We start from the raw sequence: 13,859 nt of genomic DNA, 5'->3' as shown, positions 1-13,859 counted from the left end.
ATATAGTTTTCCGTTCCATTCGATAAATTTTAGGTCCAATATACATAATATAACATTACTTTAAAAAAAAATCGTAATACGTAAAAACGATTTTTTTTTATTTTTTTGTTTCAATAAATCTTATGTAAATATAGACAACCATTGATAGGAAAACTGCGGTCGTCTATCAAGACAACAGCCAAAATAAAAAAAACTATATACATTGAATGGAGTTTATGTTAAATAAAAATAACCCTGCGGGAAAATCGGGAAAACATGTATTCATTTTTTCTGAAAGGGCATCATTTGTCGTGAAATTCGATATGTCAAATGGTTCTGATAGTGTCAAATCAAGACCGTGAACATATTTCTTTATTTTAAATTTAAATTTTATTTTCACGTTTTCTGAGTTGGAAAAAAACATTGTTGTAATCACGAAAATCAGCTTTATCGATGTATGTAAAGATTTATTTTTTTCTCATTTAATGACCCAATTTACTCGAAAACTGGATTTTAGAGGTTACTTACCCGAATAGAATCTTACAATAGCATTTACACTACAAACAATCATAAAACGATAAATATTATAGTTATTACTGTTTTTACATTGTTCGACGCTGAGTTATTGCAGTAGATTTACAACAAAATTTCATGCAACAATCAATGTTACTGTTTAGAAAAAAAACTGATACTGTAAATTCATATTAAATTTTACTGTTTTCGAGAATCATAATCACCCCTCTTTTTTACTGTAAAAGTCGATTTTACATTGAAATTTACTGTAGAAACGTTAAAGTTTATTGTTTTTGTATTGTAGCATAACACTAAAATTTACCATAAATTATTGTATAATTACTGTGTTGTCACAGTGAAAATCATGGTTTTGTTACGGCATATTTCTATTCGTGTATACGTATGAATAAATACCATTCCACAAATCTTTGGAACCATTTCCAAACTATTCATATAATACCATATTGGGATAATAATACTACTAACATGTTCCAGCTTCAAAATTCAACTATTTTACTACCATACCCATTTTAGTTACAATTTCCAATATATTCCGTGTAGCCTGTGTTGGAGATTAGTATACATTGTACTTTTGTGCCAGAGCTCATATGTATTGCTCTGGTGGCCTTTGGCCTGCTTGTGTACATTTTAGGTAGATGGGCCTGCTACGGGTTTTTGAGGTGTCTGGAAAAGGGCTACCTAAGACCAAACACAAATATGTTGAGGATTGATATGTGCTACTCTAACCACCCAACAGACAACGAAAGCTGAACAAGCCTTTAACCAGCGAGAATAAGCTGAACAAGAACTGTTTAAGCCATTATCCAGCCAAATTGTTTGTTGGGTATTCTCGATCGCAGCACTACAAGTATCTGTTATACCATATACTCTGAAATTATTATCGCAGATCAAATTAAGTACGTTCGGGTTATTTTTGACTCAAAACTCATATCGATTTCAGAAATAAGAGAGCTTGTTGTAAATGAAAAGGTGGAACTAAAATTTTCTAACCAAAACATAACTCGTATTATTTACTATAATAGGGATCTTTAGGGGTGTGCGGGTTAAGGCATATTCTGATGCAGATTAGTACCGTGAGTTAATATCTCAGTCCTTTTTCAATATTTTTGCCCGACACTATTGAAAAAAACATTTTTTAGTTTGTTTCCTTTTGGGACAATAACACATCCAAACCCATGCAACTTGCACGACTCTATAGGTTGTCTTATCAGATCTACCGTAGTTTGCAGATGAAACTTGGGATGGCAGGCTGCTAGCGGATTGACAAAGTACCAGATCATGCTGTGTGGGGTGCTGTCCCGGTTAACAATGAGGCGCACGAGATATTTGCAGATACGTCATTTAGTAGGACAACTGTCAGTTTGCTGGTTGAATTTCATTTGGTTTTTTTAAATTTAAAAATCATAAAAGAATAATTAAGGTTTAAGAATGATATGAGTGTACTCGTAAGGACATCCGCTACCAATACATATGAAAAACTGGCACAATTTTTCCAAATTAAAGATCACTATTCTTGTAAACATACTATTCAGCTAAATCTAATCATTATTTCACAAAAATATATAGTTCGCGGGACTCGAGTACTGATACACAACCATGCACTGCTAGGCCCCATGCAAAACTGATGCAGACATCACTTCGTTAAAAGCTTAATAACTTCTTTTAACATAGCCGAATTTACTAGCAGTCTTCGACAAAGTTGTAGACAATTAAAATATCTTTCTTATTTTAACTTACAGTGATAATACGATATATACAGTGCCACCTAGCGGCGAGAATACGAACTAGTGAGTTTTCTCCATGTAAATTGTTGAAAAATCCCATATAAACTTCAGGCCCGTTGGTCCGGTAGACTTGTCCGATTTGCTTCAAATTTGGTACAAGTACTCCTGGTGGGACTAGGAATCGACTCAGGGGTGGGCCGATTGAGTTTTCAAAAATTCATCATTTTTCTGGGCAGTCTAGTATGCATATTCGAAAATCGAAATTAACCACATATTTCAATGAATATGACAGTTATAATCCAGCTGAATATATTGTACGATATTTTTCAAATATTTTGGTATTAAAAAGTGATATTTATTTATGTTCTCACCATTTCTCACCTTAAATGTCAATATAATTTGATAAATCAGTGTCCCAGTAAGCAAATCAAAAGTAAAACTGCTGCCAATTTCTGCCATTTTGTGTTTAATGGGAATTTTACAAAACGATGTATTATTCAGTTTCATACCATTTATTCACACAATTTTAGAATTGACTGTTTTTTCAATTTATTTAATCTACTTTTAGGGAATATTTGTGCAAAATTTGAGCATTTTATTCCAAATATTGTAAGCGGTACAGCGTTTTGAACGAAACAGACGGGACACGAATCACGCGCAGCAAAACGGTCTCGTTTTGTTGGAACGACGCTCTCGAATCATTCGGGCAATGTTACAGGAAGTTAAAACCGCCCTTTAAGATGCATACAAACATAATTACAATATAATTCCATATGAAAATTACTTGGCACATCTTATTACACTGGTTTCCATTAATTGCCGTATCTTTTTCATGGAACAAATTATATTAATGCTTTTGGCCAGCTTTCTGATAGGAATACTTCTCTGTGGAATGGCTGTCTGGCTGGATGGAGTGAAGACTTGAAGAATACATAGCTTGTTATACTGAGTATTAGCTCGGGTAAAAACTAGGAAGGCTACAACAAAAGAGCCTTGCTCCCTAGCTAAACGCAAAGGATCACTGCCGTAACAGCCGTTGAGGAATACGTCCGGTCGGAAAGGGCAAGACATCACGATACATTTTCTCCATTAGCAGCATCCAGCAAAGGTAGAAGAACACAACGACGAGAGAGGAGACTAAATGTTGGTCAATTTAAAATTTTTCGTTTTCTCTGTTTTGTTGTGTTAACGAAAATCCGAAATTATTTATAGAAGCACCTTCGCCGCCCTGCCGTGCAGGGTCAGGGTAAACCGCTACTTATAGAGTTGGCTGTATTTTTCGCCAAGAGGCGTTTGAGCATGGCTTACATATACACTTAATGATTTTGTGATAGAACGGAATTGTTATTTCTTAATTGTGAATGGATTGGTTAAGATTGGCATAGTTTGGAATGAATTTGCATCACAGCCTAACATACATAACACTCGAAAACAAAGCTTTGCCTGCTTTAACGGTCATTTTAAATATATTTGGGATTGTGACCACATTTGCAATGTTGGCGCCACTGACATATGAACAAGCATACGGGGGGATAGACCACTAGTGAAAAATTGTTCCCAGACCTGGGGGATAACCAACCAGCAAATGAATTTTCGGTATAAAAAGTTGAGCTAATGTTCTGGGAAAATTGGCGGATCGATATTTTTTGGAGGAATTCCCTCATAGTGTTATGTCTGTTAGTCTGTGTTTACATTCCCAACTGTCACACACTTAAATTTCATTACCGATCAGTAGGTAATTTTAATCTGCTGTTCTTATTTTGCTGCCGGAAGACAAGATAGAGGGAATGATTTTTTACTCAATTAATTGGAAAAAAGTTTGATCGATTTTGGGGAATATTTCATTATTTTTGGATCAAATCGGCTTCTCTCTCTCTCTCTCTTTCTCGTTTTGCGTTGGAGGAAGTAAAATGCACAGATTTCAAATTACTTACTGCTAAGTAATGCACGTTCTCTGTGCACCTTTCGGCAGTTTCAGTTCTCGATGAAATTAAAACCAACATTACCAACAGCTTCGAAAGCTCTAAGGAATAACTCGATTTGAAACAAAATTGTAAAAATGTCCTATAATCATCTGAAAAACGAGACTCCAGGCAAAACTGAAGAGAATATAACAAATATGTGACGTTCCTCTCGAATAAGACGAAGTCTAAACGCAAGTCCTAGATTTACAAAAATATATTTATTCGTCTAGTGCTCGTCTAGTTCATCACCCTTCAATTCATACCTATTCGGGGATGTGGTGTGATCTGACCTATGAAGAGCGAGTAAATTGCGATACCGAAATTCTTTTCCGCACACATCACAGCCGTAGGGCTTCTCACCGGTGTGAATATACATATGGATGTTGAGGATGCTGCTTTGACGAAATTGTCTACCACAAAGTTCACATTTGTACGGTTTTTCATTTGTGTGAATTCGCAAATGACGTTCTAAGCCACCGCGAAATTTGAATTCCTTTCCACACACTTCACAGCTGTGATTTTTATTATCTGTGTGAGAAAGTGAATGTGCTCTAAGCTGACCGGGCAGACGAAAGTCTTTCCTACAGATGTCACATTTGTAGGGTTTTCCGGTTGTGTGAATTTGCCTATGGTATACAAGTTTGCTGCGTGAGGAAACTTCTTTTCCACATACATCACAGTGGTAGGAAATTTCCTTCATGTGGATTTCCTTGTGAGTCACGAGATTGCTGGGTGTAGAATAAGCTTTCCCACACACTTCACAGTAGTATTTCTTGTCTGAGTGAGTATCCGTGTGTATTTTCAGCTTGCTGCGCGTACGAAGTCTCTTTCCACAGAATTCACATTTGTATGGTTTTTCATCCGAGTGAGTTTTTTTGTGTACATTAAGCTGGCTGAGTCTATGAAATGCTTTCTCACACACGTCACATTTGTGAGTTCTAGCATTGTGACTTTTCATATGTTCGTTGAGCCGATTGCGCCTAGGAAAGTGTTTTCCACACGTTTCACATTTATAAGGACTTTCATTCAACTTGCTGCAAAAATTCCCTTTTAATAGCCTTATGTCTGTCTGCTGTTCAGGTTCTATTTTAACCTTTACATTTATTATTTCGATTTCTTCCATCTTTATCTGAACAGAGGGATTGAATTTAGCAGGTTCTCCTGTTTCGCTCTCATCATATTTTTGTTTTTGTTGATCCATGGCGATGATGTAGCTGGATGCCTGAAAATTTCAATGAGTTGAATACCTGTACGCTAGATGTTCTATTAGTGCGGTGGTAATTAAAATTTAGGCATTGAACAATTTTGATGCCGGACAATGCATTATTTCATTTTTGAAGCATCTCAGCGGATTTTAGTTAGCATATTGCGATCGAGAATAAGTCGCAAGAAGCGTATGTACTTCCTAAAATCAACAATAAATATATATTCGCATGCAAAAATGGGATAAAAATTTCAGACTAGGATCCTACAACATAAGAATCGCTGGGTAGTATTTTTTTAAATAATTGAATTACCATCATGCTTAAAAGGCAAAACAAGGAACAAGTCACAAAAACTACCAAATAGCAACTATTGTAACAAATTAAAAGGGAAGAAAAATGGATAGCTAAGATGCTGATCACTTATCATGTATAATATGTAATTAGACACAAAACACAAAATTAAATAAAAAATTAAATCATTTCACAGGGAAATCCGTATACCGTTACATTTGAAATAAAAGTTGACTGAAGAAAACATTAAATGCACCGAATATATTTTTCCATTTTTTATACTGGAGATTTTTTAAACGACTCTTACATAGAAGAATTTTTGAACTTTAAGTGTACATCCGATTTTTACGTTCTAATAGGATAACTGTGCCCAAGACGAACACCTTAAGGTTAAATAGCGAATTCGACTCATCGATTGATGCTTTGCACGCAAACCGCAATTTGAGATCATATTCTATCAATATAGTAACCTATACTAATAAAATTTAAAACAGAAAATGGTTGTGAAAAAGATGCACTAAATAGGTATTTCAAAACTGGGATGGGAAAGACGAACACCTGGCATGAGTAATATGGACATACGGCATTGGTAACGATGAACATAGGACAAGGGAAGAATGAGACGCTTATCGATCAATAAATTTTGTTTTCTGTCGGTACATCACTATCTAGCGATAATAAGAAAATAGTCCAAGGGTATACAATTTGACGGCATTCTGGTTTGTATTCACGTAATGAATATGTCCATCCTAGTGTCCATCTTTTCCCACCATGCCATTTTAAAAATGTTCCTGAATCATGAACGCCTCATTAAAAGTTCTGTTTTTTAAGTGCTAAGTAGCTAGTACATCATGTCAACCTAAAAATATTTTCCGAGATCAACAGCTTTCAGGTTTAAATCGTTATTTTCTGATGTCAAAAAATTAAATCCGCTAGCGTGCTCTTGAGAAAAAAAAATTGTTTTGCTTAAATATCTGATAATTCGCGTATTAGATAAGAGCAGAATAATTTGAAATCTTCTAAAAATCATATAGTATCAGTACCATTCCCCTATATTTAAAGCGGGTTTTACGAAGCATGTTTTATTCCTGCGACTTTTAGTTTTGTTCACATATATATTAATCAGATGCAACTATGGAACCCACCGAGCACGTAATTATAATTTATTAGCTCACAGTATCCTGTTGTTGTTACATTTGTATACCTTTTAACAGGTCATGTCCATATATCAATCAATTAGGGACATTGAGTTTTTGAAGTTACCTTATGTAGCTATTTACCACTATTCCAAAAAAATCGTTGCTCTGATTTACAGTTATACTAGAAAGCTAAAACTACTATATAACAATCATCACAATTTAAGACTCGCAAAGTTTTGTTTACTTTTTATTGGCCAGTGTTAGCATTTCATATAGAACTGTCAACGTCACTACCTATACACTGATAATTGAAACTAACCATTAGTGCGTAGAAAAGTGCCCATTTTCCATAACAGTGGAATAACAGAGGGGAATGACACTTCATGAAATGAACATATTATTTCTTAATTTTTAAGGGATTAGTTAAGATTGGCATTGGATAGTTTGGAATGGATTTGTATCACAGACCAACAGACATAACACTCGAAAACAATACTTCGCCCGCTTTAATGCTCATTTTAAATATATTTGTAGCTGAGACTGTGGCCACATTTGCAATTAAGGCGCCATTGACATATGAGCAAGCGTACGGGGAATAGACCACTAGTGAAAAATTGTTCTTAAACCTGAGGGGTAACCCACCAACAAATGAGTGTTTGGGACTGTGAATAAAAGGTGGAGCTAGTGTTCAGTGCAAATTGCCAGATCGATGTTTTTTGAGGGTGTTCACTAATAGTGTTATGTCTGTTAGTCTGTGTTAATATCTCCACGTGATCGTAGTGCGGAGAAGAATGTTTCTAAGTGAAGCCTGTCTCTAAAACTACAGTTGGCAACGGAAACCCTGTTTTATTTACCGATGTCAATATTTAATTCCACATCATCTGATCTTGTCTTCTCTGTAAGATCTTCATTGTGGTAAATAGTTCTTTCGTTGCTTTGAATAGTTTTTCGTTCCGTTCCATGTTTGTTTACCTCATTGGTTCTTTAAAACCTATTCGGTGCAAATTTTTGCTGTTAAAAACGTCGAATATATTATTCATGATTCTGGTGAAGTTAACAGTGCATTCAGCTTTTTCGAGGTATGGATTTGTCTTTCGGAGATCAATCATGGCGCCACCAACTTCATTACTAAATAGTTCGGTAGCAAAATATACACGTTTTTTTTCATTCTGAGAATGTATATGACGGTTCAATGAACGTCTACTAAAGCTGTACCCACATGTGTTTTGTAAATCATTTAGCTTCCATACTCGTTTCATACCGAGCGTGTTGCGCACTAGTTTAACCATATGGCAAACATCCATTATAATAGCAATTCATCGGTAACTGAATGATTAAAAAAAGATGGGTGGGTAATGTCTAGGACATAACCGAAGTGTCGTGAGTATTCGTTTGACTTGTAATTCAAATCGAATGATACTCAATGAAAACTGTGGGAATGTTTCAAGTTATTCTTTATAATAATTATGGTGGTTCTGAAAGGAACCTTTGTTGTTGGCGTCTGCGTTGATAGGGGATGCGCTGGATTCTAAGCTCGTTGAGACATTCATTCATGAAATGAACAAATTTCATATTTTCTTGCTTTGAAATATCAATGTTAAAATCTTTCAAAACAACCATCGGAATCTTTTACCAAGCGTACAGAAATGGATCACCGCGATGATCATATTTTTAAAATTCTGCTTGTATCTCTTTCAAATGACTAAATTTTACGCATTAAGTTCGATTCACCGGGCTCAGCGAAATTTTCCTGGAGATCCCGTTCGTTAATCTATTGAAGAATCAAAGCAAAACTAAAACGTGTTGTGAGCCATCTGTCTGTCAGGCCTGCAATTACAAAAAAGGATGACACTTTAATCACAGAGAACAGACGTCCATCTTCAGCATTCAACTTGTGTAAAATCTCTAACGGTTTCGAAGGTAGTTTGGATATCTAAACCAGGTGCGCTACTGTCGTCATGTTTTTTTGTAGCTGAGTGCGACAGAATTGACAGCGGTTATTCCTCTACCCAGTCAAACTTGTCCGGAACCGATTCGGACTTTCGGCATGAATTCCAGCTCAAATGTGTCAACCGATAGAGTCGGAATCGGTTGTTTTCTTTGAGCTAGATTCCATGCTGAATCCATACAGGATTTCGAACCGGTTCCGGAATCGATTTGACGGATAGTTGGTGTGGCGGCGCTAGTATTTTTCGTATATTAATTCAAATGTTTACACACGTTTTTTAAATATTTTTGTTCGATCATGGATGTCTGTTCTCTGTGCTTTAATTTTTATGAAGGAATTGAAAGGTTATGTAATTTTTCCGGATTCCGACTATGATGTGCAAATTTCTATTGTGGACGTCCTAGATTACGTCGGAGAATCCGTCCATCCGTCAATGCGGTTTTCGCAGCTTATCTTACTTGCAATAATATTCGTCGAAGTAAAATGAGCCGCACATATAATTTCGGTGCGCTTGCCGGATAAATGCATGAACTGCTTCCATTTATGAAACACTGGATAGCCAGACGAGGGAACTTTGAAAAAGGTGGTAGAACTTCCGGATGCTCCAAAATAGTTCAGACACGCGGGAACAACACACGGCGATTAAAACTATTCAAGTGACCTAAGATTTTTGCAGTTATATCTTTGATAGATTTCTGTAACTTACCTAATGTGGTTTTGCCATTTTGTGTTCCGTTTTGAAGATATTAGAGAAATTTTCTTAAAAACTAAAAAAATTCCCTGTATTTTGACGGATGCCAAATTTCCCATCATCATTTTTACATACGTGCCATATGTGGGTCAATCACGCTTTGATTCGCCAATTCAGTAAAACAATTTTATTACCGAGTTCTCCGCATTGAATACAGGTCAATAATTTCATACGATTTCAACAAGCAGACAATGTACTTGTATGATAGGTGGGAGTGTTTTAAAGTGGTTTTAGTGGAGGTAACAACATAAAATCGTGTATTGGACATTTTACAATGATTCTCCTTAACGCAGCAAAACCACGTGGTTGACAGCAGAGGGTTGTTTGGAAGAGATGACAGTTATTATATGATAACTAAAAATATTAAATTGTTCTATAAATTGCAAAGTTATTGCCGTGTTAACCTGAAAATTTGTCATTTCATTCATATAGGAACAATCGTTGAAATTATGTCAATTTATGCTATGACACCCCTGTTATGTCATATACATTACCAACCTTTTGTACCGTGTAAGTCCCCGACACTTGCTTACGGATCGTCTCTATATCAGGGGAATAAAACGCGAACGATAACAATTAAAACAAACTATATTTTATCGAACACATTAAAAGCACGGTACAACTTTATACAGGACGTAAACAAACTGAAACTGACAACCACAAAAACATTTCATTGATGCGCTTATCAGGCATCACACATTGACAGCTATGCTGCCGAGTTAGAGCCTAGCGCTGAACGGGGTACTAATTAATACACCGCGATAGGGTTGTCCTCAACATCTCCCCTCTTAATAAAGGTGGTACGGATCAAACCTGTTCGGCGGTCTTCGGGTTCGTGAAGAACGTCTAGGTAGATTTACCACGGATTCGACTTCGATGGCGGATTCGAATTCAGTTGATGTTGATGTTGTTGATGTCGATGACGTTGATGGGAAAGCCGAGACTTCCTGCTGTGGTGTAGACGACGCAAGCGCCGGCACTGAACCTAGCAAGGTATGTTCGGGACTGGAGACAGGTGATAATTCAGATCCGCTCGCAACAAGGGACGGTGCTGGCGTGCCAGAAGATTGATTTGGTAGATTCCAGGCACCCAACAGGATGTCGAGCGGTAACGAATACTGACGAGAGGTGGCTTGAATGGCAGGTTGCTTTGGTATCAAGTCGACAGCTAGGCGACTCCGGAGTTGGTTGATATGGGAACGCAGCATTCGGCGATCATCGACCCATACGTTATACATCACGTCTCCTATTTTTTCGATGATTGTTCCAGGAGCCCACTTCCAACCGTTACGGCCATAAAGCTTAGCGTAAACCGGATCGTTCCGGCTGAAGAACCTCGGTTTTGTGTGATCGTCCGACGGTGCCACTGGAGTTCGTACCGTTGGGGGACGTAGTAGCTCGAGACAGGTGCGTATTTTGCGACCAAACATGACCTCGGACGGCGACTTTTGGTCTGGCAGTGCCCGGTTGGGTGTACTTCGGTACGTTAACAGGAATATGTCTAACGCTTGCTGTATCGATCCTCTCCCCTCTCGAATTTTTGTAACAGCCCTTTTGAACGTGTCAACAAATCGTTCAGCTTGGCCATTTGATTGTGGATGAAACGGAGCAGTTGTGAGGTGTTCGATGCCGTTTGAGGCGCAGAAATCTGCGAATTCAGCGCTCGTGAATTGGGTTCCGTTGTCGCTGACTAGTGTAACAGGCATACCCAACCGAGCAAACAACCCACCGAGAATGCTGATGGTTGCCGCCGAGGTTATACGGGACGTTTGAATGATTTCTGGCCACTTGGAGAAGGAGTCGACGGCGATCAGGTAATATTCGCCTTCGATTGGACCGGCGTAATCCACGTGGACGCGCTGCCACGGAGCGGTCTGCTTAGGCCACGGCACCGGTGAAGAGTGAGGAGGTGACCTGGCTACGGCCGCACAGTGTTGGCATGCCTTGACGAAGTTGACGATGTCAGCATCCAAACTGGGCCAATACACGTAGCTTCGAGCGAGGGCCTTCATACGCTGCATACCAGGATGGCCACAATGGAGCTGTTCGAGGCATCGCTTGCGATGGAGCGACGGGATGACGAGCCGTTCGGCAAACATGATGCACCCATCTACCACGGAGAGTGATTCCTGTCTGGCATGGAATCGCTGGATGTCGGATTCTGAATGTTCAGATTGCGGCCAACCGTGCTGAATGTGATGGTAGACTTTTCGGAGCAGTGGATCTGCTTGGGTGCTTTGTGCGACGGCTCTGAAATTGAGAGGCAAAGCTTTAACTGTATGAGATACTACCGACCTGAGGTCCTCTTCCAGGTTGATGCTGGCGATGATATAGTCTTTATCGGGTTTGACGTGCTGGTTGATCAACCTCGAGAGTAAGTCTGCGTCGCCGAACTTGTGGGTGGGCACGTACTCGATGTCAAAATCGTAGAGCAGTAGATTGAGGTCAAATCGTTGGAGGCGGTTGGCTGTGTAGACCGGTATTCCCTTTTTAGAACCAAAGATACGGAGCAAAGGCTGGTGGTCGGTTTTCAAACGAAAGTGCCGTCCGAAGAGCATTTTGTGAAACTTCGTGACGGCGAAGACGATAGCTAAACCTTCACGATCCGGTTGGCTGTAGCCTTGTTCAGCTTTTGTGAGTGCTCTGGAAGCATGTTGGACGACTTTGATTGTGCCGTCGGGGAACTTGTGGCTAATCGTTGCCCCGAGCCCAACGGAAGAAGCGTCGGCAGAGACAATGATCTCCCGCTTCGGATCATAATGTGTGAGAAGTAGATCCGAGGAGAGTTTTTGTTTGAAGTGCTCGAACGCTCTCTGGCACTCATCAGTCCACTGGAACTTCGCATCGTCCTTGAGAAGGTTGTCCAGCGGATATCGTAACTTGCGCATATTGGGAACAAACTTGCCGTAGTAGTTGATAGCCCCCAAAAATGATCGCACACCAGATACATCGGTTGGAGGCGGCAGCTTGGATATCACTTCGATTTTGGCGGGATCTGGACGTAATCCGCGACTGTCGACAATATGACCCACATACTGCACTTGCTGCTTGCGGAAGGTGCATTTATCGACTCGAATGGTGAACCCGAAATCCTGAATTCGTTTTAGAACAGCCCGCAAATTGCGATCGTGGTCTTCTTCAGTTTTTCCGCCGACGATGACGTCATCGAGGTAGCCACACGTGCACTGCAGACCGGCTAGCATTGTATCGATGAGCTGCTGGAAGGCACCAGGTGCGATCTTCACACCTGGCGGGAGGCGGTTGTAGGAGTAGAGGCCACGATGCGTATTGATGGTTAGCAACTTACGGTACTGTTCGTCGACTTCCACCTGCAAGAAAGCGTCGGACAAATCGATCTGGCTGAACACCTTACAGTTAGTCAGCTTGGCGAAGATATCGTCCGGTAGGGGAAGTGGATACTGATTTGGTTGGAGCGCAGCGTTAAGCCCCGTGGAATAGTCTCCACAAATTCGAATGGAACCATTGGCTTTACGGACGACAACGATCGGAGCAGCCCACTCCGAATATTCGACTGGGGTGATGATATTCAAATTTTCCAGTCGGTCGAGTTCCTGGTCAACGGCATCATACATCGCGTACGCAACCGGGCGCTTAGGGCAGAAGACGGGTCGAACACTTTTTTTCAGCTCCAACTTCACTTTAGTTTTGCTGCACAAACCGAGCTGATCGGTGAACACGTTTGGAAAAATCGATTGCAGTGCAGCGGGTGCCGCAGGAGAGCCTGACACGTGACAGCAGAAGGTGTCCATGGGCACGGACCAAAGGTTGAAACTCTCGACTAAATCGGAACCGAGTAGATGTAGTTGTTTCTCGGTAACACGGATCAGATCACGTCGTGTACTTTCTCCGATTGTAACGTCACACTCGAATTCCCCATCGAGTGGCAAAATGTTACCAGATGCTGTCTTCGCTTTGACTGTTGCTGGCAAAAGCGCAGGGCTACCGAGTTTCTGCCAACTCTCCCTGCTGATGACAGTGATGTCAGATGCAGTGTCAAGTTGCAGTCGAATATCCGTTCCAGATAGGCCAACAGATACAAATCTGCGTCGCTGCTCCACGCTGCATACGTCGACCACCACCACTTTGGCTGAGACGTCTCGCTTCTTACGTCTGCTTCCAGGTTTCCGAAACTTTGCACTGTCGCAGTACCCTTCACGATGTCCGACTTGGCCGCAATCGGAGCACTTATGGTTGTCGTAACTACAGTCTCGGACGAAATGTAATGCACCGCAAAGCCAACAAGGATAACTGGGCTTCCTTCCGGTAGCACTCGAAGACAGTTGTGGTGACTCTCGGTCACGCT

The 13,859-nt window shown here is 39.9% G+C and overlaps 2 protein-coding genes across 4 annotated transcripts; both read right to left on the bottom strand.

Moving 5' to 3' along the window:
* Positions 1–4,400: 4,400 nt before the first annotated feature.
* LOC131689732 (zinc finger protein 239-like) lies at positions 4,401–7,114 on the bottom strand. Of its 3 annotated transcripts, none has more exons than XM_058975021.1 (2): positions 6,961–7,114; positions 4,401–5,423 (listed from the first exon to the last, which is right to left on the bottom strand). In XM_058975021.1, the coding sequence occupies exon 2, from the start codon at positions 5,400–5,402 to the stop codon at positions 4,428–4,430; it is 975 nt and encodes a 324-aa protein (XP_058831004.1). In that variant the 5' UTR covers positions 5,403–5,423; positions 6,961–7,114; the 3' UTR covers positions 4,401–4,427. The 3 variants fall into 3 exon arrangements, with proteins under 3 accessions (XP_058831004.1, XP_058831006.1, XP_058831005.1); XM_058975023.1 differs by having other exon boundaries at positions 6,843–7,113; XM_058975022.1 differs by having other exon boundaries at positions 6,902–7,113.
* A 3,209-nt stretch (positions 7,115–10,323) lies between these two features.
* On the bottom strand, positions 10,324–13,641 carry LOC131686944 (uncharacterized protein K02A2.6-like). Its single transcript, XM_058970974.1, has one exon. It carries the CDS (start codon positions 13,303–13,305, stop codon positions 10,324–10,326), a length of 2,982 nt encoding a protein of 993 aa, XP_058826957.1. The 5' UTR covers positions 13,306–13,641.
* Positions 13,642–13,859: the final 218 nt, after the last annotated feature.

The sequence above is a fragment of the Topomyia yanbarensis genome, chromosome 3 (genome assembly GCF_030247195.1).
Source record: "Topomyia yanbarensis strain Yona2022 chromosome 3, ASM3024719v1, whole genome shotgun sequence".
Taxonomy (NCBI): domain Eukaryota; kingdom Metazoa; phylum Arthropoda; class Insecta; order Diptera; family Culicidae; genus Topomyia; species Topomyia yanbarensis.
Note: the sequence above shows the minus strand (reverse complement) of the source record. Positions and strands in the feature narration are given on the sequence as shown.

Coding starts and splice junctions, on each gene's coding strand:
- LOC131689732 (XM_058975021.1), bottom strand. CDS start 5,402: ATGGATCAACAAAAACAAAAATATGATGAGAGCGAAACAGGAGAACCT.
- LOC131686944 (XM_058970974.1), bottom strand. CDS start 13,305: ATGGACACCTTCTGCTGTCACGTGTCAGGCTCTCCTGCGGCACCCGCT.